The 26,462-nt window shown below is 34.6% G+C and overlaps 2 protein-coding genes across 2 annotated transcripts; both read left to right on the plus strand.

Annotated features, from left to right (window-relative positions):
• The first annotated feature begins 3,437 nt into the window (after positions 1–3,437).
• Positions 3,438–5,783, plus strand: LOC132706237 (fatty acyl-CoA reductase wat-like). The gene is made up of 8 exons (XM_060677449.1): positions 3,438–3,660; positions 3,714–3,962; positions 4,012–4,157; positions 4,213–4,322; positions 4,532–4,715; positions 4,766–4,842; positions 4,893–5,073; positions 5,138–5,783. The coding sequence occupies exons 1-8, from the start codon at positions 3,457–3,459 to the stop codon at positions 5,523–5,525; spliced, it is 1,539 nt and encodes a 512-aa protein (XP_060533432.1). The 5' UTR covers positions 3,438–3,456; the 3' UTR covers positions 5,526–5,783.
• A 1,624-nt stretch (positions 5,784–7,407) lies between these two features.
• On the plus strand, positions 7,408–26,260 carry LOC132706473 (uncharacterized). The gene is made up of 16 exons (XM_060677822.1): positions 7,408–7,621; positions 7,675–7,923; positions 7,973–8,118; positions 8,170–8,279; positions 9,745–9,928; positions 9,979–10,055; positions 11,485–11,665; positions 11,730–12,114; positions 16,372–16,581; positions 16,633–16,881; positions 16,930–17,075; positions 17,124–17,233; positions 18,717–18,900; positions 18,955–19,031; positions 21,450–21,630; positions 21,683–26,260. Exons 1-16 carry the CDS (start codon positions 7,418–7,420, stop codon positions 22,074–22,076), a joined length of 3,087 nt encoding a protein of 1,028 aa, XP_060533805.1. The 5' UTR covers positions 7,408–7,417; the 3' UTR covers positions 22,077–26,260.
• The last annotated feature ends 202 nt before the right edge of the window (positions 26,261–26,462 follow it).

The raw sequence follows: 26,462 nt of genomic DNA on the forward strand, positions 1-26,462 counted from the left end.
AAAACAATTATCAGATGAATTTCACTCAATTATAAATTATTAATAATACTATTTAGCTTGACCCATAAATGCAAAAAAATAAAAAATACAGCGTGTGTATTGCAGCCTGATGTTTTAGGTGTTTTTTTTTTCAAGAAACTTCTTCAGGCTACTGCAATACTATTTACAAGTTTACTATTTACAAAAAAAAAAAACTTTTGACACAATCCTCCAGGCAAGAGTTGTTTACACTATGGTATAAGAGGTAAACTGCTGGGTTTGATCAACTACCTTTTATGTAGAACAGTCCAAGTGAAGATAAGTGGTCGCCTTTCTTCAGATGTTGAGGTTTTGAGTGGAGTGCCTCTGGGATCATGTTATTTATACTATATGTCTCTAACCTTGCTGAGCACATGATGTGCAGCGTTAGTATGTATGCTGAAGATACTAAGAATTTTGGAGACACAACTTTACAGTATGGGGGACCTATTTGAAGATGTAGCTAAATTGAAAAGATGGACAAGGGACTGGGTGCTGCGTCTCATTTTACACAAATGTTTAACGCTACGTATAGGTAATAATAATCCTAAATTTGACTATGTAAGTGAATAGATAATAAGCTGTAGATGGCGGTCCTCTATTACCAATGTTAAAACAAGACCTGACATGGAATGTGGATCAGATCATAAACTCTTAGTGGCAAGCTTTCATCGCAAACTAAGGGCAGTGAAATTATACAAGAAGACAAGGTGTCCAATACCCTCTACTGAGAAAATAATGATAGCACTGAGATCTGTCGAAATGCCTAGACAAAAAGATGATGCACAAGAAATGTGGAATGATACTAGAGCTTGGATAAATGAAATAGTCAAAAAAAGTTGTACACCTGGAAAGTTGGAGATAAAACCCAAACCTTGGTTATCTGATAATACTGTCAGTTTGCTGGAATCACGAAAACACTTAAAAGCCTTACCAGCAACATTATCTGATAAAGAGTTAAAATTGAAAAACATCAATAAAGAAATAAAAATCAGCTGCAGGCTGGATAAAAACGCACACATTCACAAAATCTGCATGGAAATAGAAAAGCACTCCGCAACGAACGAATCTGGGGAACTGTTCAATAAAGTAAAATACCTCTCTCGTGAGTTTAAACTTCGCACACAAATTATAGTGGACGAAAATGGTAGAATGACTACCGATCCGGAAGGCATTGCTGAGGTCTGGCAGAAATACTGCAATAAACTTTAGAACGATGATGGACCCTTTAACACCGTAAACCTTTCTACACTTACTGAACACGAACCCGGGATTCTTAAATCGGAGGTTGAACGCGCCTTAAAGAGCCTCAAAAACAATAAAAGTCCAGGCATAGATGGCATAGCTGCAGAGATACTAAAGTCAATAGGACAGCCTGTAGTTGATGTTTTTCATTCGATATGTAATCGAGTTTGGAAGACAGGAGTTCGGCCAGGCGAATGGTGCGGCTCACTTTATATGCCGCTGTATAAAAAGGGTAACCAAGCAGACTGCAATAACTACCGCATTAATACCCCATGCATGCAAAATTCTCCTACAGATCATTAATAACAGACTTAGACCATATCTACTACCCCAGATTGCAGAAGAACAGACCGGCTTTATGCCGGGTAAGGGTACGAGAGAACAAATTGGAAACGTACGACAACTAATTGAGAAAGCTAGAGAATTTAACATAACAATGTACCTCTGTTTTGTCGATTACTCCAAAGCCTGCGACTTGGTAAAATGGACAAAACTGTGGCAAATACTCAAAGAACTAGGGGTCCCTGACCACTTAATAATACTTATCCGACAGCTCTATGAACATAATTACGGTCTGATAAGAATCAACGATGTCACATCAAACAGGTTTCAAGCGATGAAGGGTGTCAGACAAGGATGTGTTCTCTCGCCATGAAATCCAAACAAACTAATGTCATGATTGTAGATCGGCAAAACCAGAACCCAACCCCACCTAAAAAACATAGCTAGGTTCAATGTGCTGAATAAGTACCTGTACTTGTGATCCTTAATTGACAATAGCGATGCATATGAAGGTGAAATAAAGCGAAGAATTGCACTAGCTCGAACAGCCGTAACTAAGTTTAGTAAGAGCTGGAGAGATACAGCGATCACTAAAAACAGCAAACTAAGATTGTTGAAGTCACTTGTGTTCCCGATTGCCACTTATGGAGCTGAAACCTGGACGATCAAGATGAGCGATGCAAGGCGGATAGATGCCTTTGAAATATGGGCGTACAGACGGCTGTTACGGATACCCTGGACGGCCCACTGTACAAATGAGTCCGTTCTACAAGAACTAAATACTGAACGAAATCTGTCAAAGACGATAAATCAAAGCTTTCTAACATTCATTGGCATATTGCAAGAAGGATCTTATCGGCCATGGCCTTCATGAAACCGTAATCAGGGCTCAGAACAAAACGGAATGGCACAATACCATAAGCACTGCTTCAAGAGCATCATAGTCACTAAGCTCTTCTTAGGGAAATGGACTAAAGAGAGAGAGAGAATAGACAGACCTTGGTGTTTTAATATCTGAGACCTTAAAATGGGAGAGCTAGGTTACAAAGGTAGCAAAACATGCCAACACCTTAATGTAGATGATACGACGTGCGTTGAAGGAGATGTCTCAAGAATCTTTTCTTCGAGCCTATAAAAGCTTCATCAGACCACATGCTATAGTGCTGTGGTCTCCATACTTCCAAAAGGACGTAGATCTTCTGGAACGGGTTCAGAAACTAGCAAAAAAAATCCCACCATCTTTAAGGACTAAAATGTCTTCTCCTAATCACCTTAGAGGAAAGGAGAAGAAGAGAGGCTTTAATTGAATACTACAAAATCCTGCATGGCCACTACTCATGTGATATTGACTTTTTTCGTCGGAATGACAATAACTTAAAACACTATCATAAACTTGACGCCAAAAATTTATAACAGACCGTGTTGTAAATGAGTGGAACAGTTTATCAGATGATACTGTAACTGTACCTACCGTGAATAGCTTTCAGAATAGAGGTGATAATTTTGTAAATAGACAGTGAACGCTGTGTTAATATTTGACTTCTGTATATACATATGCTAAAGTGCAGTTTTACCGGCTTTGCCGCCTACTGTCTAGTATTACAATAAATCTTCTGGATTCCTTCTGCATTGGATGTTTAAAAATCAAAGTTGGTGATGTTTCGCCAATCACATGTTGATTTTTGCAGAGCTTAGCTAAGACAGGAGGGGCATGAATATTGAAATTCGGCAGTACAAGAAATACGTATAGAAACTGTATTAGGATATGAAATAATCCCTACGCCTATGGACGACCCATAAATTGACCTGCATCGGTAGTATGTGCATATCCCAATAATAAATGCAACTGACTTGCTAAAAATTGGCGATTTGTATTTTTGCATTGATGAAACTGTCCCAAAGCGTTTGGACATGGATCATTTTAAGAACCTGACGGAAATCCAAAGATTTTATCGGGACTCCACGGTATTTCTCACAGGTGGCACCGGCTTCATAGGAAAGCTAATTCTAGAAAAGGTTCTCAGAAGTCTACCGGTAAAGAAGGTTTACCTTCTGGTTAGGGCTAAGAAGAATGTCACTCCTGCGACGAGGCTCAGCGAGATATTCAATTCCCCAGTAAGTAATTAAAATATTCTGGCTAATTTCAATTAATGGCGCCTGGATTTTAGGCGTTCGATATCTTGAAAAAAACTTATCCCGAAGTTCTCAACAAGGTGTATCTATTGGTAGGCGATTGTTCAAATCTCGGCTTGGGTCTGAGCCCGGAAGATAGGAAAACCTTTGTGACAGAAATGAACGTAATCATCCACTGCGCAGCGACTACTCGATTCGATCAACATATTCAACAGGCGACGTTCACGAACATCAGAGGAACCAGAGACTTGTTAAGCTTAGCCAAGGAAGTGAAAAACTTAAAGGCGGGTAAAAAATTACATTTGGAGTGCCCAGTACAAAATTGATTTGCAGACTTTTGTGTACATCGGCACTGCTTTCTCCAACTCCCAATATCGAGAGATAGACGAGAAGATTTACGAGCCGAGGATCAGTGCTGAGAAACTGATCGAAGTGTGCGAAAATCTGGACCCTGCAATTTTGGACGTCATAGGAGCAAAGTGAGTTCGAATAAACGATCCCATTGTTCCATTCCCAACCAGGTTTAAATTGCAGACTTGTTGAAGGATGGCCGAATACTTACACCTTCACCAAACAAATTACCGAAGATCTAATCAACAGGGAGTGTCAACATTTGCCGTTTTGCATAGTGCGACCTACCATTGGTAATCTTTTGCTGCTTTTACACTTTGTTTGTGCGCGGATACACTTGGTGCTAACCGAAACATTTCCATGCAACTAGCAATAATAATTTCTTTTTATTAATGTAATAAGATAATTATAGGTATAAAAGTATAAGTTCATTGGCTGTGACTAGGTACGAGCTTCAACCCTCTATGTAACTGGTATTGGCAAGTATATATCTTTTCCTCAGTGGTGTCCACTGCATTCGAACCTGTGGAAGGTTACGTGGACAATGTATTCACGCTGGCGGGATTTGCGATGCTGAACGCTTTAGGGATAAACAGGATTATCTACTATAATAAGATCACACTGGACATCGTCCCTGCAGATTTCGTCGTCAATCAATGTCTGGCTGCCGGGTGGCAATGCGGCAGGTACATAAAGTGTCAAAATGGTGCCGTTGGTCAAAAGTTGTTGATTTCAGCCGTTTCACAGCATCCAATCCTAACCAGGCACTCGTGTTTAACATCAGCAGTGGTAGAGACAACCCTATATCTCAAGGTGAAATAATAAGTTCTATCATAGCAAATTAAGACTTGTCGCTTTTACAGATCGAGTCTACGATGTCTGCGAGTACTACCTTAGACAGGTACCGTCGTCGACGGTACCGGTTTTTCCCTGTACATTCCGAACCACTTGCTGGTACAATTATCTGCTAAGCAGATTCCTATTTCACACGCTCGTGGCGTACTGCATCGATATAATTAGTAGGATAAAAGGGAGGAAGCCTTCGTAAGTATCGTAACTTCTTCAGTCGATTTTTGGCTTGGCATTGATAGAAAGCAATTCAATACAGCTTTGTCGAGAAAGTTAAAAAGCTGCACCACTTCCAAGAGATGTATCAGTTCTTCACTACCAACGAGTTCTACTTTCACGTCGAAAACACGCACAGGTTGCTGAAGAGGATGTCGTACAGTGACCGGGCGATATTCAACTTCGACATGACAACGCTGGATTGGCACACTTATTTTATCCAGTACAGCAAGGGATTCAGAGTATATCTGTTGAAAGACCCTATGTCAACTTTGCCCGAAGGCAGGAGACATTTCAAAAAACTTGAGGTGCAGTTTTATTTGATTGTAGCTCTGCTGGTTATCGTCGCTTACGTGTTAGGCAAGATTGCTCTCTTCAGAGTGATACCCACCATTTTTAGTTTGATGGGGTTCCATTTGAGGATGTGCTGAGGGTGATAGTTGAATTATTTATTAGAAACACTTTTTATTAGCATGTTTTGATTTTTCATTAATATGGACTTACTATCAGTTTGGCTTTATCACTCGATCGATATATGAAAACCAAGTCAATATATATAAGTATGAATGAATTTCCCTAATTCTCCTTATTTTCTAGGTTTACTAATTACATTTTTGATGTTGAAAATAGTTGGAGTCCAATATGTACATTTGTATTTCTGTATAGCGAATATATTGTAAAATAAAAGTCTACCGAATATGTGAGTTATTTTTATTTCCTGTGCCCATCATTAACCCATTAGGAAAGTCAGCACTAAACTCGGAAGGCGTGGACCATAACTAGATGCTGTGGTCGCTTACCAACTTTTGAAATAGGAATATTGAAATAAGAGAGGGCTTATTTGCTTTTCTGGCTTCCACTTCGTTTGTTGAACAGATTTTCAACAATTTCTGCTATAGCTAGAAGCTGATAAAATTGCATTTCTGCTAAAACCACAATGTATCTAATAGCTATGTCTAATTATTGTTGTTTGGCAGTCAGAATTGTTAGCACTTTTCAAATTTAATTTCTCAATAAAATAATAAACAGTTAAATGAAGCTTTTAATAAGCAAATGCTGGCACAGTTTCATTTTCGCATATTCAAATCAAAAAAGACAATACAAATATCAAATTCGCACTTTAAACTGAAATCGATGGACGAGCTACGTTAAAAACAATGTACTAGATGCATAAGCTATCTAAATGCATCGCATACATTTTGATATGTAAATTTTTGCAACGCCTTGACTATTGACACCAAAAATGACACGTATGTTCGCATTAGCTAATATCAAATTCCATTTAAATTACGTTTTTAGACCGGAACAACAGATTTTGAGTATTTCACTGAGTTTTTACTAAAAGCTACTGTCTTGTTTTGAATACTTTGTTTGACTTATTGACTGATAGCGGAGCATAACACAAATACGGACCTTTATCGCCTCCTGCAGTTTTATCTTTCCACCAGTTCATTTTTCAGGATTTCTCTGTAGAAGAACATCTTTTTCTTTCAAACAGATCATTTAAAAAATATTAAAATTTTGAATTGTTTACTTGTTTAGTGATTTCTATGGATTTTCTGCCATGACGTGAAAAGTTTCAAATACTAAACTATCAGTTTTCATTGAAAAGGGTGTTAATATAGAAGCTAGAAGAAAACCGTAGATCGGAGGGGTAGTCCTGGATTGTGAATCTGAGGGAGTTCGTAGAAAAGAAATTTTAGAAAGCAATTGATTTTAGAGATTTTAGAGGCATACTTGATTTTCCAAGGATTGAAAATGTTTCAAATCGAATTTGGTTTGAGATGCTACGAGTTAACAGCATTCCATGTATAGAATACATTGAACAGACAGAACAAACAATTCCAAAAATGCTAAAGACATATGAAACAACCTTAACATTAGGACAAATAAACTCATCAACAATGGCTGAACATAATCATTAAATCGGACATTAAATCTTACTCGAGCTAGCGAAAATTGTTGCTCAGGTCTTTTTTCAGCAATATGGGAATCCCTGTTTTAGGACATCCTCCCATCGCCAGATTCCCTCAAACAGTAGATAAGATGGTACAGAGTATAATGCAAACCAGTTGCAATTAAGCTCTGAGGAAGCCGAAACGTCAGAAAGTTGGCTTCATCAACAATAAGATTCTTTGAGAAATAAAAATTTTGTGCAAATTTTTTAACAACCTGTATCAATATATAAGTTTATTTTATGTTACCTACGCCTATGGGCGACCTCTTAATTGACCCGAATTGGTAGTATGCACATGCCACCTAATATAATGCATCAGATTTGCTAAAAGCGTACGATTATTATTTTACCATCATTGGATGGATCATGGATCATTTTACGAATCTGACAGAAATTCAGAGATTTTACCAGGACTCCACCGTATTTCTCACCGGAGGTACCGGCTTCATAGGAAAACTGGTCCTGGAAAAAGTTCTCAGAAGTCTTCCGGTAAAAAAAGTTTATCTTCTGGTGAGGGCTAAGAAGAATGCGACCCCAGCGACGAGACTCCGCGAGATATTCGATTCCCTAGTAAGTAATTTTGATATTCGGGCTAATTTCAATTGATCGCGGGGTGATCTCAGGCGTTCGATGTCTTGAAGAAGACTTATCCCGAAGCTGTTAGTAAGGTGGATCTGTTGGTAGGCGATTGCTCACATCTCGGGTTGGGTCTGAGCCCGGAAGATAGGAAAACTTTTGTGACAGAAGTCAATGTAATCATCCACTGCGCAGCGACTACTCGTTTCGATCAACATATTCAACAGGCGACGTTCACGAACATCAGAGGGACCAGAGATTTGATACGCTTGGCCAATGAAATAAAAAACTTAAAGGCTAGTGAGAAACTAAAGGCAAATCGCTCAGTACATGATTGATTTGCAGACTTTTGTGTACGTCGGCACGGCTTTCTCCAACTGCTGTAATCGAGAGATCGACGAGAAGATTTACGAACCGAGGATCAGTGCTGAGAAACTGATCCAAGTTTGCGAGAACTTGGACCCAGTAGTTTTGGGCGTCATCGGCGCCAAGTAGGTGAGAATAATCGGCAGTGCTCGATTCCCAGCCCGATCTAATTGCAGGCTAGGGGAAAGATGGCCCAACATTTACACCTTCACCAAACAAATTACCGAAGATCTAATCAACAGGGAGTGCCAACACCTACCATTCTGCATAGTGAGACCCACTATTGGTATTGGTTATCCTTTCTTTTATATATTTTTTAGTAGTAGTTGCACTAAATTTGTTAGCAGCAAAGGACCCAATTGCAAAATTAGCTAGGATAAAAGAAACTTACTATACACTTCGAATGTGAGACTTACATTTATTAAATATATCGCGGCGTAGATTTTCCAAAAAATTTAAAATGTATACGGGATGACACAAGAAAGTGGAAACACTTTATAACTTTTGAACGGCTTGAGATAGCGATTTGAAATCTGGAAGGGTTAATATAGACTGAATGTCCAATTTTGTGACAAAATATGACATATTTGTGACAACCTATATGTTTTTTGCATTTTTGGATACAGGAGATCATTCTACGTAGAATAGGGCGGTTTTTCTCTTTTTTTTGTTTTTTTTATTTTATTTCTTTCATTTTTGAAAATTGTGTCTAGGAGACGGTGACCATCATAAATACTATTTGGCGGGTCACCTGATCATGGGAAAAATTGTAAATGAATGTAATAAACTATTAATTTTTTAGAATAACCTAGTTTTTTCAAATAGCACCCCAGTGGGAACAAAAACTTTTTCAAACCGGTACTTTTTTTGGTACATTTTGACACCAAAATTTTCAAAATCCGTGAAAAAATAAGCTCACAGGAAGGGAAAAACCAGAGAAGTAAATACACCTCGCCTTCCTGCACATTCTTTCTTTAGAAAGCCGGAATTGAAAATGAGAAATCCACAAAATAATCGACATGATGTGATGTTTTGTGATGTTACAGTAACACATCTTGATATACCACTTTCATATCGATTCTACCGACATTGTTGGGGTTTTTATTTTTTAACAGATTTTTAAAATATTCTGTTGAATTACCCCAAAAATTGACAGATTTGAAAAGAAAAAAAAATCTATTCTCTTAATGCTTTTTTTTTTAAGACTTTAATAATGAATGCAGTATTTTGTTTTTAGAAAAATGTATACTTATCTGGTTTTTTCCTTCCTGTGAGCTTATTTTTTTAACAAATTTACCTGGTGGCAAAAAAATTACCGGTTTGAAAAAGTTTTTGTTCTCACTAGAGTGCTATTTCAAAAAACTAGGTTATCCTAAAAAATTAATAGTTCATTACATTAAATGCTATTTGCCATTAGACAAGTAAAGAAAAGATTCATTTACAATTTTTCCCATGATCAGGGAATCCGGTAAATAGTATTTATAATGGTCACAGCCTCTTAGACACAATTCTCAAAAATTAAATAAAAATTTAAAAAACCAAAATAAAGGAAGAGAAAAACCGTCCTATCCTACTTTGAATCATCTGCTCCGCTCAAACCGGAAGCGCAACCATTGACTACATATTTTCAAAAAATTGGATATTCAGCCTATATTAACCCTTCCAAATGTCAAATCGCTACCTCAAGCCATTTAATAGTGTTCCCACTTTCTTGTGCCACCTGGTATAACGCTTGTCCTTTTGAAAATCAGTGGTGTCGACTGCCTTTGAACCTGTCAAAGGTTACTTGGACAACGTATTCACTCTAGCCGGATTTGTCCTGTTTGCAATATTAGGGATAAACAGGATCGTCTATTATAAAAATATTATACTGGACATCGTTCCTGCAGATTTTGTAGTCAATCAATGTCTGGCTGCTGGTTGGCAATGCGGAAGGTAAATACATTTTCAGAATGGTATCACCAGCCAAACCCTGTTGATTTCAGCCGTTTCAAAGCATCCAATCCCAGCAAAACGCTCGTGTTTAATATCAGCAGCGGTAGAGACAACCCTATATCTCAAGGTGAAGAACCCAATATCCATACTTACACGGTATTGCCGAATAAAATGACTCACTGTACGATCTGGAAACCCATAGGGGATACGAAAAAAAGTTTCTTGGACTATCCTGAAGATTTAAAAAATCTCAGCATTTTTATTCAGGTATTAATTTTGGAACACAAAACAGGGTCAGTTTGTAATTTATCTTATATTCAAGTTTTACTTACTTTTTGAGATATTCGAGGTTTGAGATAACACCCGTATAAATTCCTGTTGAATTTAAAGCTGCCCACATTGGGTCACTTGTTGGCTATATTAAGTATTAAGTATAGTTACAACACGATACTAATACAGATATACAATTAAAAATTATTGCTAACAATACAGATTTATTTATTAATATTTAAAGAAACATTAAATAGTTAATTATCTGGCTTGCTTGAAAATACCTAACAATAAAAATAAATAATTAAAGTTTATAGGTTAACCAGAAAACTATATACTATATATACTAACAAGAAACTTGATAAATATGAACTTTTTAAATAGAAATATGAAAAACAACAAAAGCAAACAGAAATGTCAAAGTTTGTTTATACCTTAATGCGTCAAAAAAAAAAATGTGATGTCATAGTCAACTACATTTTTAAATATTTCTTTATTGTTTTGATGCCATATGAAACGAGCATTTTAAGAAGAACATTTTTAACAAAACTTTGTGACCGAATTAATGAACACTTTTTAGTTAACATTTTTTTTAATAGATTTATTTGGCTAGTTAGCCTATACATTTTTGTTCTTTGGTATTTTCGATCAAGCTAGATAATTAACCATGAAATGTTTCTTTAAATATGAATTCTTTCTTTTTCTTTTCTTTATTCGTATATCTGGAGTTTAAAAGAAGTTGGTGTTGATATTTAAAAAAACACCTAATATTGCCAACAAGTGACCTATTATTATTATTTATTATTTTATATATAAATCTCGAATATCTCAAAAAGTAACAAAAATTTAAATATAAGATAAATTACAAACTTACATTATTTTTTATCCTAGAAATGATATCGGAATAAAATTGAGGCGCATCTGTCTGTGGTTAAATTTTCATTCCGGTACATTAGTCAGTAGCGTCACAACACAATTTTATATAACCAAAATATGAAGAAAAAAAACATATAACCTCAATTTCTGTCTAAAGTATGCCAAATTCGAATAGGAATTTCTTAAGAGAGCGACTTTTATTTTAACCAAGGATTCAAAAAATGTCGATATACGCAGGGCGTTTCATTTAAAATATCAAAGTTGATGTCGGAAGGGACAGTTTTGGGACACCCTGTATCAACAAGTCCAAGAAACTTTTGTACGAAACAGATCATAGAGTGGGTAGATTTATTTGGCACACGCATCATCTGCTGTTCTGTAGTACTATATTAGCCAAAACGCTTTTGCAGATCAAGTTTTCGATATCTGCGACCACTATTTTAGAGAAGTACCACCGTCGATGATGTTGTTTTTTCCTTGCACATTCCGGACCACTTGCTGGTACAATTATCTGATTAGTAGATTCCTATTTCATACGCTCGTATCTTACTGCATTGATGCAATTTTGAGGATCAAAGGGAGGAAGCCTTTGTAAGTATCGGAACTTCGTCGGTGAAGTTTTAGCTTGGCATTGACCGACCGAAATCCAATTCAGCTTTGTCGAGAAGGCCATAAAGCTTCACAACTTTCACCAGCTGTACCAGTTCTTCAACACCAACGAGTTCTACTTCCATGTGGAGAACACCGACAAGCTGCTAAAGTTGATGTCTTACCGGGATCGGGAAATGTTTAACTTCGATATGACGACGCTCGATTGGAACACCTACTTCATTCAGTACGGCAGGGGGTTCAGGGTGTATCTGTTGAAGGATCCCATGTCCAATTTGGCGAAGAGCAAGAGACGCTTTAAAATACTCGAGGTACAATTTTATTTGGTCGCGGCTTTCTTGGTGATCGTTGCTTACGTATTGGGCAAATACACGCTCTTCAGGGTACTCCCTAACATTTTTAGTATGGTGCGATATTTTTTGAGGGTGTACTGATGACTAGTTATGTAAAACCTATTTTAATAGCATCAGATTACAAAATTTAACATTGCACAAATATATTTTCTGCTATTGTTGTTTCTGCTCTCTTAGCATGGTAAGTTCCGTGTTAATTCTTGATCGATCACTGTATGGTGATTTTTCTGCGTTTTCCTTAATAATCAAATACAACCAGTGTTATAATTGACAGAGTTTTATTTAGCGACCTAATTAACTTGCCGGTACTCTATCAATTTCCTTACTATTTTGTTTCATTGTCAACGAATGTAAAGAATAATAAAGTTAATTTTAGACTATGACAGTTCGCCAACGATAGTGAAAGAAAACTGTGGGAAAAATAAAAAATATTCCAATCTTTTCCCTGGATTACTAAATTGATAAAAACTGTTTTTTATTATTAAGGAATTATTATCTTTGCTATTTATTTACGGCCCAAAAATTAACACAAACTTTTTGAGGACACATCCTGCATATTTACTAAAAATATTTTGAAAAAAAAACGAAGTGACTTTTCCTCTCTACTGGGTTATTCATTATGTTTTGACGCCCACCTACAGGGTTAATTTTGGAAGATAGAAAAAATAGTGTAAATACAAAAGTTTGAAGATTTTTGCTCTATTATCTTATGTCAGAGAAACAAACGACTATCGCAAGCTATCAAAATGACAGCAACACCATTTTTTTAAATGGAATGCGCTACATATTATCAGCTTAGATAGTAAATCTTGTTTTCCTGATTTCAAAAACATTTAGTTTATTGACATTTCATTCAGTTCTTTATGAGTTCATTCAATTTCTGGACAATAGCCATATTGTTTAAAAATGGTCAAGTCTGCCTTGATAGCAACCATATTATCTATATTTGCAATTGTTTTAATAACTTAAGATATTTCAAATGGGTTATACTGATGAAGAAAAACGCCAAATAATACAATTATATTATTCAAACGGACATAGTGTTGCAAATATATCCGGGTAGAAGAGTTCCTTCAACAAAAATTTAATTAAACAATTTGAGGACCGAAATTGTGTCACACGGAAGACCAGGAAAATAGAAAGAAATTTTGATGAATATTACTTCACTTTCAAGGTAAATTATTATGCTATTAAGACACTTGACATCGCGACTTTGAGTTCTTCTTTCTTAATTTTTATATTTCATATTTTTTAAGAAATTATTAATATTATATACTAGGCGGTAAAAAATTATCCGGCAAGTCCTGTAGTAAAATTCAACGAACGCCAAAATATCCCAAGTTTCACCCATATAAGTTCCTTGCAGGGCAAAATTTAACCGATGAATATAACATTTTTGCTAAAATTTTTGTATAGTATGTATTGTGTAGTTGTATTGTATATATTATGCAGAAAGTTTTAGGAAAGGTTCCAAAAGGGGCTGAAAAAAATTGCAAAAGTTATAAAGAATTAAGTGAAAAAAAATGGTTTTGTTTTTTTGAGTATCTCGAAAAAAAAAAGAAAATTTTCGAAATGTTAAAGAAGATCTGAAAAGATCAGCAAATTTGCTAAAAAGAAGTCCAGACTCCTTGAACTGTACCTCCAATATTTATAATTTTTATGGAGCCCTGGAAAAAACATATTAAATATGAACATTAAGGAATAAAATAATTAACGTAGCATTGGGATACACAAATTAACAATAACTCGGGACAAAAAAAGGTTTTTTTTCCAATTTGTTCATAAATTATGGATTTGTTCATTAAGTAATTTTTTCAAATTCAAAGTTAAGTTATCAAACCACGATAATTATTTAACAAAAGCCTTAGGAATTTTTTCACTTCGTGGAGTTATTGGTATTAGGATTACAAGTAGATCACAAGTGTAAAAATTTAAAAATTTTGATTTTTAATTTTTTTTATTAACAATCGAAAATTAAAAAATAAAAAAAAGTTTATAAAAAAATATTTTTTTGTTGACGTCTGTAATGTTTTGATTTCTGATGGTTGAGCGGTATATAAAAATATTTTTTTAATACAATTGTTTAAGAAATTGTTATAAACAAATACATTGCTTATCAGCGAATCAGAAAATTTTTTTGTTCATCTATTCATTGATACCAATTACGATCTTTAGAGAAAAATGATCCCTTAAAAAAACTATTTGTTGCTAAAAAATGCATTTGTTAATTAACAATCGTAAGTAAATTCAAAAATTAAGGAAGCTTTTTTCTCTAGAAATCATAATTTCCATCACTCTTTTAGATTCATACAAAAAACAATTTTTTGCTTAATTTTTTATTTGTTTATTTAATAAACAATTTGTTATAAATAATTTTTTTTCATTTATTTTTTCAATACTCAATCGTAAGATAAAAACAGTCATGAAAAAAAAATTTCTATTTTTTATATAACATTTAATATTATTATGCCTTCAAGATTGTCATTTTCATACGTTCTTGAGCGATTATTTTTAATACTTTATATTATGAATATTAATATTATGAATAATTTGAAACTATTGCAGATACAACATTAATACTTTGGGTCTTTTTTGTTAACTATTAATTAATTATCAATTTAAGCCTTTTATTACCGCTCTAGCTCTATTATTTATAGTGTTAACTATTATTTATAAAAAAAATTGCAAAACATTTATTCTCGTTCATTTTTCGTTTTAAATATTATTATCTATTATTGGTCATCAGGATTTAATAACTTTCACTTTTAGTCGTTGATTTATAATTATTAATGAATAAAATTGAATAATAATAAATAAAATTCATGAAAATTATAAATATTGAAGGTACAGTTCCAGGAGTCGGGACATTTTTTTAGAAAATTTGCTGATCTTTTCAGATCAAAAAACAAAACCCTTTTTTTTTCACTTAATTGTTTATAACTTTTGCAATTTTTTTCGGCTTCTTGTGGAACCTTTCCTTAAACTCTCTACATAATTTTCCGAATCGAATGACACCATGATCATGATTTTCGGAGACTATACAAAAATTTTAGAAAAAATGGTACATGTTGACAAGACTACTAGACAAAACAATATTTACGGATGAGGCTTCGTTCATAATAGCAGGTGTATTTAATAGGAAGAATAAACATGTTTGGTCCACCAATAATCCACACAAAATGCAAGCAGTGAAAATCGAAGGACGGACGAAGGATCCTTACATAGCCAACGATATTTAAATTCCCTTGCAACAGAAATAGAACAGTTGTTAGAAAATGTGCCAGTAAGGAATTATTTAAAATTAATTTGGCATAAAGATGGTATACCTCTACATGATGTCCAACCGGTTACTGATTATCTAAATAATATAGATTTCGGATAGGTAGGCAATGAACTATCAAATGGCCTGCCAACAGCCCCGAACTGAATCATTGTGACATTTTTTTGTGGGGATATTTAAAAAATAAAATTTATTGAAATAGACCTGAAAGTGATAAGAGAAAGACCTTACAAGATCTAAACAGATTGATTTTATCATCTCGTGTATTAATAGGAAATTGAAAGGAAATATTGTCTGATGTATAGAAATTAATGGAGGTTATGTGGCGAATGTTTAGCATTAAGTATTGATATTTTTAATATTTAAATAAAATAATTTTATTATTTGACATTTTTTTCCTCAATATAACCAATTTGAAATATTTTCAGTTATTTAACTTACGCTGAAGATCTTTAGTTTTTGATTAGTTGTCAAAAGCAGAACATTGGTAAAAAAATTGCAAACTTAGATAATATGGATGCTATCAAGGCAGACTTGACAACTTTTTACAATATGGCTATTGTCCAGAAATTGAATGATAATAATTTTTAAACTGAAATATCTCACAAACGGCTAAATGAAATGTCAATAAACTATATTTTTTTCAAATCAGAAAAGAAAGATGTACGATTTAAGCTAGGGCATTCATTTTGACAGCTTGCGATGGTCGTTCGTCTTTTCTAAAATTTGAACAAGATAATGGAGCAAAAATCTTCAAACTTTTGTATTTACACTTTTTTTTCAATCTTTCAAAATCAATCTCGTAGGTGGGTGTCAAAATATAATGAATAACCCTGTACAACATCATTTGCTACCACAGGATTGTAATATTCGATTCGGTCAACTTTTTATTTGATTTCGCGCGTCAACATTAAATGAAAACAAGTTAATAGGTGCACAAATTATCGAAATGCATCGTGCGTATTTTGATATTTCAATTTTTAAACGACCTTGACGTGTATTTGCTCTATGCCCTCATCGGTTAACATCAAATTCAGTTCAAATTAAGTTTGTAGACCGGAACGATGGACTTCGAGAACTTGACCGACATTCAGAAGTTTTATGAACACTCCACCCTTTTCCTGACCGGGGCCACTGGCTTTATAGGCAAGCTAGTCCTTGAAAAAGTGCTCAGGAGCTTGCCGATTAAAAAGGTTTACATTCTGGTAAGGTCGAAGAAAAATGTACCGCCCGTGAAGAGAGTTGAGGAACTACTAAACTCCCCTGTAAGTTATCACACTGTGGATGATCAAATGTCTCATGTAAATAAATTGCAGGTTTTCGATGTATTGAAAAAATCTTATTCCGACAGGCTGCAAAAAGTGTATCACTTGGTCGGTGATTGTTCGCATCCTGGCTTGGGTCTCAGCTTGGAAGACAAGAAAACGTTTATCGACGAAGTCGACGTAATCATCCACTGCGCAGCGACCACTAGATTCGATCAGCATATCCAACAGGCCACGTTCACCAACATCAGAGGCACCAGAGATTTGATGGATCTAGCTAATGAGGTTAACAGGCTTAAGGTGAGTCGTTCGGAACCTATTAATGATCAGTACAAAGCAAAATTTTAGGCTTTCGTATACATCGGTACCGCCTTCTGTAATTCAAACTATCGAGAGATAGAGGAGGAAGTTTACGAACCCAAAATAAGTGCCGAGAAGCTGATTCAAGTCTGCGAAGCTCTAGACCCGGAAGCTTTAGACGTCATCACCCCTAAGTAAGGCCGGGAAGGCAAAATGCGTCAATTTTGAGGGTCGGTTTGTAGGCTCATCGAGAATTGGCCGAACACTTATACCTTCACTAAGCAAGTCACCGAAGACCTGCTCCACAGGAAAGCTCACCACTTGCCGATTTGCATAGTGAGACCGACTATAGGTAATATCTCGTCTTTGACTAATAACACTCGCTTTGGTTAATGAGTAACTCATTCTAGCTATTATAAGGGAAGTTCAAATAAACGAAAAAAATCCAATCACAATTTTCTGAAAAATAATGGTTTAAAATTTGAATAATTTTACCTGCTCTTGCCTTTGGTTGTGACGTCAGACCGTTGTGTTTCAATCTTGACGTAAATTGAAGTAACACGTAAAATGATCAGTGCTCATTGATAGAACCGTAGTATTTAGTTATGATCAGAGAAGATTTTCTTTAATTTAAAGACTGAAAATGGTTGATGAGAGTTTAATAAAAGTACCATCACACAATTTACCCAAAGTGAAATTATTCATGGCTGCATCATATATTAAAAATTCGGAGGATTTGTTGTTGTAAAGTTGAAGAATAAATAGCCATAAGTATATAAGCCATTCTTAAGGTGAGTGTATAGGTACGGAGATTTAATTTAACATTTAATTTAATATAAAAAGTTCGATAATTGAAATTTAACTCATGGCGTTTATACAAAAATTTAATTTAATTTTAAAGCTTTAACTTTATGATTTAAGTAAATTTATCTTCACTTTCCAGCTTTTATCAGCTGAATTATTTAAATATTACTATTATTTTATACAATATTTTAGAAACATTGTACTTCTGGTTTTGATTTACATACATACATAAAAACCATCATCAGGTAATCCCAAGTAAAACCTAGGCCTATTTTGCAACTTCATTACTGTAGGTCGTATATATGTACTTTTAAATATATTATTCTTTTAATCAGAAAGCTCCTTACTCACTTCACTACACTATGACTACGACCTTACCTAAGTGTTACACCAAAAAGTCACTGTCACCATAATCTTCATTGAAACGATTTTCACTAATTTTTACACTAAAAGGATTGTCATATTTATTAGAAGGTTAGTTTCTTGTTTTTTAATGATATCTTCATTATAAAATTTTACTTTGCCTCTAAACATTACAGGTCGGTATGCTTGTATGAAACAACCATTTTTATAGAAACACTTGTTTGTGGCACTTTCCACGTCTTTTTAGTTATTTGATTCGTTGTTTTTTATCTTCCGGTATTCTAATGAAGGTTTGAACTGGATTTTTCAGAGTTGAACTCTCACAAAAAAGAAATAATGCAGTATTTAGTCCAAAATAAGCACAAAAATTGAACATTGAACACTTAAAAACTGATACAAATTTGATAAAAAATGAACGAGAAATACTTTAATTTCCTGCTTTGTGACGTCACACCGGCTGCGGTGCATTTACCTTTGTTTGAATAGGCCCGGCGACAAATCCAACTTTTATTATTTATCGTGAAATAAGTAATGCGATTTAAGGGTTCATATTCATTATATAAACACGCATTTTAGAAAAATAAAAAAAAGTGGACAAGTTCCCTATTGGACTACGTTAATATCAAAATTGCTATCCGATGTGTACTTCTTTTTACAATTATTTATAGTCGTTTCGACAGCGTTCGAGCCGCTGCAAGGTTTCGTGGACAACGAATTTACTCTAGCCGGTTTCGCCATGGTTTATGCCCTGGGAATTTGTAGGATCGCCTACTACAAGGCCACCAGTCTGGATATTGTACCTGCTGATTTTGTGGTCAACCAGTGCGTGGCTGCTGGTTGGGACATCGGAAGGTGACATCGATTTTAACGCTTCTGATCAGTTCACTAACTAGTTGTTAATTTAAGCCATTTTAAAATAGCAAACCGATCGGAAACATCGATATTTCATGTCAGTAGCGGCAAAAACAACCCTATATCTCAAGGTGATTCGTCCGTAATACGTAGCTTGGTAATGACCAATCGCAATATGAAAGGAAACCAGGCAGGTCATGTAGTCCACATGGACAAACGTTACTTTGTTCTTAAATCTGAACGGCTAAAATGTGGAAACAAATTCATTTAAGAATTAAATATTAGATTTCAAGGAAAACGCTCATACACTCATAAAATATGCAGGAAGGACTGAAAAGTAGATGTCGTAATCGCAATTTTTGTAAATGCACTTTCTAATTCGCATAATTCATATTTTGAAATCAAAATATTAAATTATCTAAACTTTATGGTTTTTCTTTATACACCTTCGATTTTAAATATCTCCAGAGGAAAAAATCCAGTAGAGTAATATCTGGAAATCTTGTAGGCCATTTGTAGGAGATTTGGCGACCATGCGCAACCTTAGTTCCTCCATTTCAATATTACCCTGTGTAGAGTTACTTAGGGACGAGTTTATTAAATTCTGCTGGTTCAATTATTAGGTCACAGGCAAATCAAAAGTTCGAGTTGAAATTCTGAGTCATTGCCACTCATGTTTTCATGTTTGTAAAATTGTTAAAATACATGAAACATAAATTATATAACATTCAATACAAAATTGATAAATTCATTTTATCTTTTCCATTAAAACTTGCTTTTCTAGAACTCTTTCGAAGTGTCTTTGCAAAGCAATCAACTGATTCCGCCATGATTATAAACAGTACCTTTACTATTTTACAACAACAAAAGAAATTTGAAAACAAAAACTTTTAGATAACCTAAATTTTGTGGTTTTGGATTTTAAATATCCCCATAGTAAAAAATCTTTTGCAGAATATCTGGAGATCTTGCAGGTGATTCTAACAATCCATTGTCCAGGAAACACCGTACTTAAATATTCCGCACTTGTCGAGCATAATAGAGCACAATTCTGTTGAATCCAAACTTATGTATCGTATATTAGACTGATTTGGGATTTGGGAGAGAAACTGTGAGGGTAGGAAGAAATGTGGTCCATTAATTTAATTCTATTTTGCGGTTGTTGTGTATGATTTTTTTTAGCGAATACAATTTTGTTTATTTAGCCCAGCATTTAACCACAATATAGCTTTATCACTGAACAGATGACGGATTTAAGTTGCACATTTCTATCATAGTTTCACAAAACTGTACTCTAAGATTGGAATCATCTTTGTTCAGCGCCTGTAACAACGTCATCTTGTACGGATTATAAAGGCTGATTAAATATTCAATATGGGTTTCCACATAAAAATAATAAAAAAAACTCGGAAGAATATAAAAATATACAAATATTTTTATTTGTTATTTTAGATTAGTGTATTACAATTAGGTATGAAAGATGATGTTATTCAAATGACCCCCGCGACTCATGTGGCAATCCGATTATTGAAATTTCCTATCACTTTTTGATACAATTCAGGTTCTATGCCGGCTATTTCGCGTCTAATCTGGTTTCAGTTCTGCAATAATGTTTGGTTTATTTCTATACTCTCGGCTTTTTAGATACCTAAAAGAAAAAATCTAGGGGAGTAAGATCACATGATCGTGGCGGCCAATTGATATCGCCGTTACGTGAGATAATCCGACCAGGAAACTTGCCCCGCAACAATTTCATCGTTTCTCTGGATGTGTGACAAGTGGCTCCATCCTGTTGGAACCACAAATCTTCAATGTCCATACCTTCCAACTGCTCCCAGAAAAAATCATGTTGTTCAGTCGTATATTGCTCCATGACTAATTTCGTTTATGTTTTGAGGTTAGAAATCTCATATGATATTAAACAAATACAGTGGCGTTTCAAAAATATTTCAGATTATAATATGGAAACTCTTATTGAATCACCCGTTACTTTTCTTCTTTTAATACACGCACGGTAGGAATTATCCTCAACTTCTAAGAAATTATTCTCACTGTGGATCCTGAGTGCAGGACTTGCTTTCCGATCGGTCTTCTCTTTTTGCTTTTTCCTTGTACGATTTCTTGTATTTTTCTTCATTGGACTTTAAACGGATCACAAATGTCTTGGGGTCTCATTTTGCCTTTATATTCATAAAAAATTAAGATTTCGATTCTTTGTTGTAACAACAATTAAGAACTTTACCGGTATTTAAAAACCTGTTTTTTATTCTTTTTCTCACTACATGAATTATGAGTCAAATTTGGTACGACAAAGGATTTTAAAAAATGATGTTCCATATTTTAGCCGTTCACTATATATCTAATAATAATTTTAGTGACTTTTCCAGAATGAGAGAGGACCAGTTACAGTACACATTCGAGTTCACATCAATATTGTCACGTGATCGCGAATCATGGCGAACTTCATTTGTTATTTTGAAGATATTTATCAATTTGTTTGCCTGGTTTCTTTTGTTTATAGCATTATTGGTAAACGAATGTTCTTGCAGACATGATCTACGACATGTTCGATTACAACTTCAGGCAGATACCAACCGTGTTGCTGCCGGCCTTTCCGTGCTCTTTTCGTACGACATGTTGGTGCAATTATATAATAGGGAGATTTATTTTGCACACACTGGTCGCGTATTTCGTCGATCTCCTTATGAAAATCCAACTGAAGAGGCCATTGTAAGTACCGGATCCTGTTTACATTGCAAATTGCAAGGAGACCTTTACGTAGCCTAGTTCGGGTGGTCCAGAAGCTCCACAAGTTCCAAGAGTCGTATCAGTTCTTCACTACAAACGAGTTCGATTTCAACGTGGAAAATACCCACAAGATACTCAGGAGAATGTCCTCTAGAGACAAGGAGATGTTCAATTTCGATATGAGAACGCTCGACTGGTCCATATACTTTAGTCAATACGTTAGGGGATTCAGAGTGTATTTATTGAAAGACCCCATGTCGAGTTTACCGGAGGCGAGGAAAAAGTATAAAAAACTCGAGGTTCAGTTTTACTTGCAAGTGGCTCTAGCGGTTGTTGCGGCTTACGTTTGCGGAAAGATTGCCTTGTACGTAGTTCTTTCACGGGTATTTGTTTTGCTGCTATTCGTGCTAAAGCTGCTGGTGTGCTAATGCAATGGTGTGCAGGGGAGAATTTTGAAAACGTTTTTGGCGAACGATACTTTATTAAAAAAGATATGACGTAAGCAAGATTCAGCAACAGTAAATTAGTGCTTTTCCGTTTTCATGTCGGCTTAATATCACAGTGCTGTGCGTCATTACCACCTCTAATTAGAAACAATTAGAAACTAATTAAGGCATTAATTTAAGTGACTTTTCATCTAGTCGAAAGTACTAACAAATTAAGAATTTATTTCAACTATTATAAACTAAAGCGTATGTATACGTACAATTTAAGAACATAGCGAGTCGGACATAATAATTATGGTTTTCCAGGATTTATTTGTGTAATTTAATTACAGTTTTGGAAAAAAATAGAGTAAAATTAATCACGGAAATGTTATTGTTTGTTTTGTCTACGAAGAAATATTTTTCATTGCCGTTAACATTATCGCGAGGAAGCGATAGTTTTTTTTTTCGGTAATCTAAAACCCTTAATATAAAATTTCTATACCTTTCTCTGAAAAACTTGAAAATGATATGTGTATATTAAAAGAACTAAATTGGAGTCCAAAATCCTCTAATAATGAAATGAAATATTAAGAATCTAGTAAAAAAACAGGTCGCTGAAGAAAAAAAGCTTTCTTCTCAAAACTTGATAAATCTCTCAGAAAGTAAATCTAAAAAGATGTGGGTACTGGTCAATAATAAATTAGGTAAAAAAATAAATAGGAATATTATTAAACTAAATATTAACAATGTTATTTTTACCAATGATAACGTAATAGCAGACGAATTCGGAAAATTTTTTGCTACTCACACGCAATTAAAAGTGGATTCCATGTTCACGAATAAAGAAAGTGGCACTTTTACGCCTACTCGGGGAAAAGCATGTATTTTATACAGTACAAAATTCATTGGCTGAAAAACAAAAGATCTTCTGGTATCGACGAAATTCCTATACGACTTATAAAGGCATGTTGTGTTATTCTAATCCCGTACTTAAGAACAATCATTAATGAGTTAATCTCGTTTGGGAAATTTCCCTCAGCGTTAAGAAACTCGAAAGTGATTTCCGGTATTCAAAAAAGTGGACTCCACATTAAGAGATAATTATAGGCCTATAACAATAGCAAGTTGTTCATCGAAAATATTAGAGAAGGGAGTGGAGTGGGAGTGTACATGGTAATCTCCTGTTTCAGCTCTGGAATAGTGTTTGGTTTATTTCTATACACTCTGCTTTTTAGGTACCCCCAAAAAGAAATCTAGGGGAGTAAGATCACATGATCGCGGCGGCCAATTTATGTCGCCGTTACGTGAGACAATCCGACCAGGAAACTTGCCCCGCAACAATTGCATCGTTTCTCTAGATGTGTGACAAGTGGCTCCATCCTGTTAGGACCACAAATCTTCATACCTTCCATACCTTCCAACTGCTCCCAGAAAAAATCAGATATCATGTTTCGATAGCGAACACAATTAACCGTAACAGCGTTCTCCGCATTATCCTCGAAAAAAAGAGGGCCAATTATTCCTCCGCACCAAACAGTCACTTTTTGAGGATGCATTCCTTTTTGAACAATCTCTCTTGGATTTTCTAATCCCCAAATACGAGCATTGTGTTTGTTTACAAAGGCACCAACGTGAAAATCTGCCTCATCGCTAAAGATGATTTTCGTTGAAAAATGAACCCCTTGTTCTCGTATCCATTCTGCAAACACGCGGCGCTGTTGATGATCTCGAGGTTTCAACTCCTGAGTTATTTGGAGTTTATATGGGTGTAGATGCAAGTCTTTTGTTAAAATTCGCTGTGTGGTGGAATACGTAAGGCCCACCCACCACACAAATTCCCCTCTGCAAAAAAGGGGACTCCACATTAAGAGATAATTATAGACCTATAACAATAGCAAGTTGTTCATCTAAAATATTAGAAAACGCAGTGTACAACATGGTTTCCGCGAAGGGTGCTGCACGGAAACGGGTACAATCGAGCTTGTCCAACATAAGAGGTTAGCGCCAAAATTTCCCGGCCTGACATAGATGCAGCTCCAGTATTACGATAAAACTTTGTCTTTTAAATATATATCTGCTGCGAAAAAAAATTAAAGTCTTGCGTCAAATAGTTTTTTATTGACAGTATTTTAAACAAGATGTGCACAAAAAAATGTCGCAAATAACGCAAATTGAGTATAGAGCAGTCATAAAGTTTTTGACAAAAGAAGGGTTAGCACCTAAAATTATTAAAGAAAGGCTGGATGTTGTGTACGGGGAACTAAACTATCTGCAAAACGATAAGCATAAAGTGCAGATCCATTGAACTGCTTTATCTACCAATGCAGAAGCTTACTGTTATAGGTATTGAACTTGACAAACTACTGAAACAACAAAAAAATTGATGTATTATTGTAGGAGATATTAACTTAGACCTATTGAAGCAATTACAAGCTGTAATAAAAATAAATGCTTTTAAATTCCAAAATATAATACTGCTACAAAATGCAACTAGACAAACTAACACTACAGCATCTATACTAGATCACATAATAACATGCACAATCAAACTGGAGGACAGCGGCATATCGGATCACAAAGTAATGTACGTAGAAGGAAGCGATAATTATAAAAAAGAAGGAAAAATTAGAAAGAAGTTACCTAAATGAAGAGAAGTTACTCAAGAGTGTACAAGGAAAAATGCAACGAAAATGAACCGAAAATTTTTCAGCAACTAGCTGAAATAATAACAACTAGCAAGAAAACTTGAAAATATAAACAGTGAAAATAAAACACAAGCACAAAAGACAAACTATACGTTGGATGAAACAAAAATTAACAACAAATACTCTAAAAACGAATATAAAAAAGCAAGCAATGAATTAAATAACTTAAGAACAACGCTTCAGAAACAATACGCTGAAAAGAAGTTTAACGAAGCAAAAGAGAACTCTAAGGAGATCTGGAAGATTTTAAACGAAATAACGAACAGAAAACCAAAGAATACATCAAATACAATCAATAATCAAATATACACTTTTCAAAAATTGGAGAAACTTTAGCCAACAAAATAGCGCAACATTCCAATACCAATTTTGCAGAAGAAGAAGTTGTGGCTAGCATATTTTTGGAACCAACAACGGTCCTAGAAATAAAGGAAACGATTAACTCCTTAAAAAATATTTGTGCCCCAGGCATCGATGGCGTGACAAAAAAAGATCTGCAGGCACTAATCAATACCATTAGACAAAAAATGGTAAAACTTACTAATAAGTTGCTGTATGTACAAAGCCAAAAACATGTTAACTTAAAAGCAAGGTACTTCAAATTTGCTGATGACACTGCACTACTTTACTCTGGTAGTAGTGCGGAACAGCTTGAAGAACTTGTTAATAAAGATTTCCGGCAGTATTTTGAGGGGCTGTGCTATAACAGACTTTCCTTAAACGCTCAAAAACACCTTGGAACCTAATACTCAAAAGAGATATTTAGGGCTAACTATCTCTGAAAATCTAATTTGGGATAAATATATTGAGACTGTAATTGACAAAACTGTACCAATGCTAAGTGCAATAAAAAGATGTTCTCATCAACTCAACCAAAAAACAAGACAGCCGCTTTATAATAGCTTCGTAGAACCACACCTGAGATACTTGTCAAGATGCTGGGGAAACACCAGGATAGCACAGCTAAATACAAAATTACAAAGGCTACAAAATAAAGCACTTTAAATAATATACTGAATGAACTTTAATATGTGTATTGAAGAAATCTACGCAAACCTACCTTATTTAAAAATATGTGCACTTAAGATACTAGAACAAACAAAATTAATTTACATAATTCATAAAAAACTGGACAGTGTTACAGCAACAGCACAAGAAACAATAAGTTAAGAAATGTATACGCAAGAACCAAAAAGAAACAAGACTCGTCAATATACAGAAGTATTCAAGTGTTTAAGAAAATACCACAGACTGTATTAAAGGGCACTACCAAGTAAATGTGTCATAACCTTAAAGACTTTATAAGAAAAATTACAACATAAACTTATATTAACAAACTATTATATTTAATTTTACTAGAATTTTATACATATTTTTTGTGTAACTGTTTTTGTAAGGCCTCGGGGCCAGTTTTATTGTTAACTGTTTAGAGGTCTGAAATAAATTAAAAAAATAAAATAAACAAACGTTCTTCAGAAATCCTATAATTTTTTACTTATACCACAGACCTGCTTGAATATAAATAAATGAAACACAAAAAAATTATAATAAGAGTTTTTCATTCATATGTTCACACATTGATACTTGCATAGCAAATTGCAAATTGCAAAGCATAAAAAAATTATTTGCGATGATTAAAAAAATATATACCACGATTAATACGACGCAAAACCAGTTATGG

Source organism: Cylas formicarius, unplaced genomic scaffold, assembly GCF_029955315.1.
Source record: "Cylas formicarius isolate icCylForm1 unplaced genomic scaffold, icCylForm1.1 PGA_scaffold_8__14_contigs__length_24414737, whole genome shotgun sequence".
Classification (NCBI taxonomy): Eukaryota; Metazoa; Arthropoda; class Insecta; order Coleoptera; family Brentidae; genus Cylas; species Cylas formicarius.

Coding starts and splice junctions, on each gene's coding strand:
- LOC132706237 (XM_060677449.1), top strand. CDS start 3,457: ATGGATCATTTTAAGAACCTGACGGAAATCCAAAGATTTTATCGGGAC. Junction 4,158..4,212: donor TTGGACGTCATAGGAGCAAA/GTGAGTTCGAAT, acceptor TTTAAATTGCAG/ACTTGTTGAAGGATGGCCGA. Junction 4,716..4,765: donor GCCGGGTGGCAATGCGGCAG/GTACATAAAGTG, acceptor TGTTGATTTCAG/CCGTTTCACAGCATCCAATC.
- LOC132706473 (XM_060677822.1), top strand. CDS start 7,418: ATGGATCATTTTACGAATCTGACAGAAATTCAGAGATTTTACCAGGAC. Junction 7,622..7,674: donor GCGAGATATTCGATTCCCTA/GTAAGTAATTTT, acceptor GGGTGATCTCAG/GCGTTCGATGTCTTGAAGAA. Junction 17,234..18,716: donor CATAGTGAGACCGACTATAG/GTAATATCTCGT, acceptor AATTATTTATAG/TCGTTTCGACAGCGTTCGAG.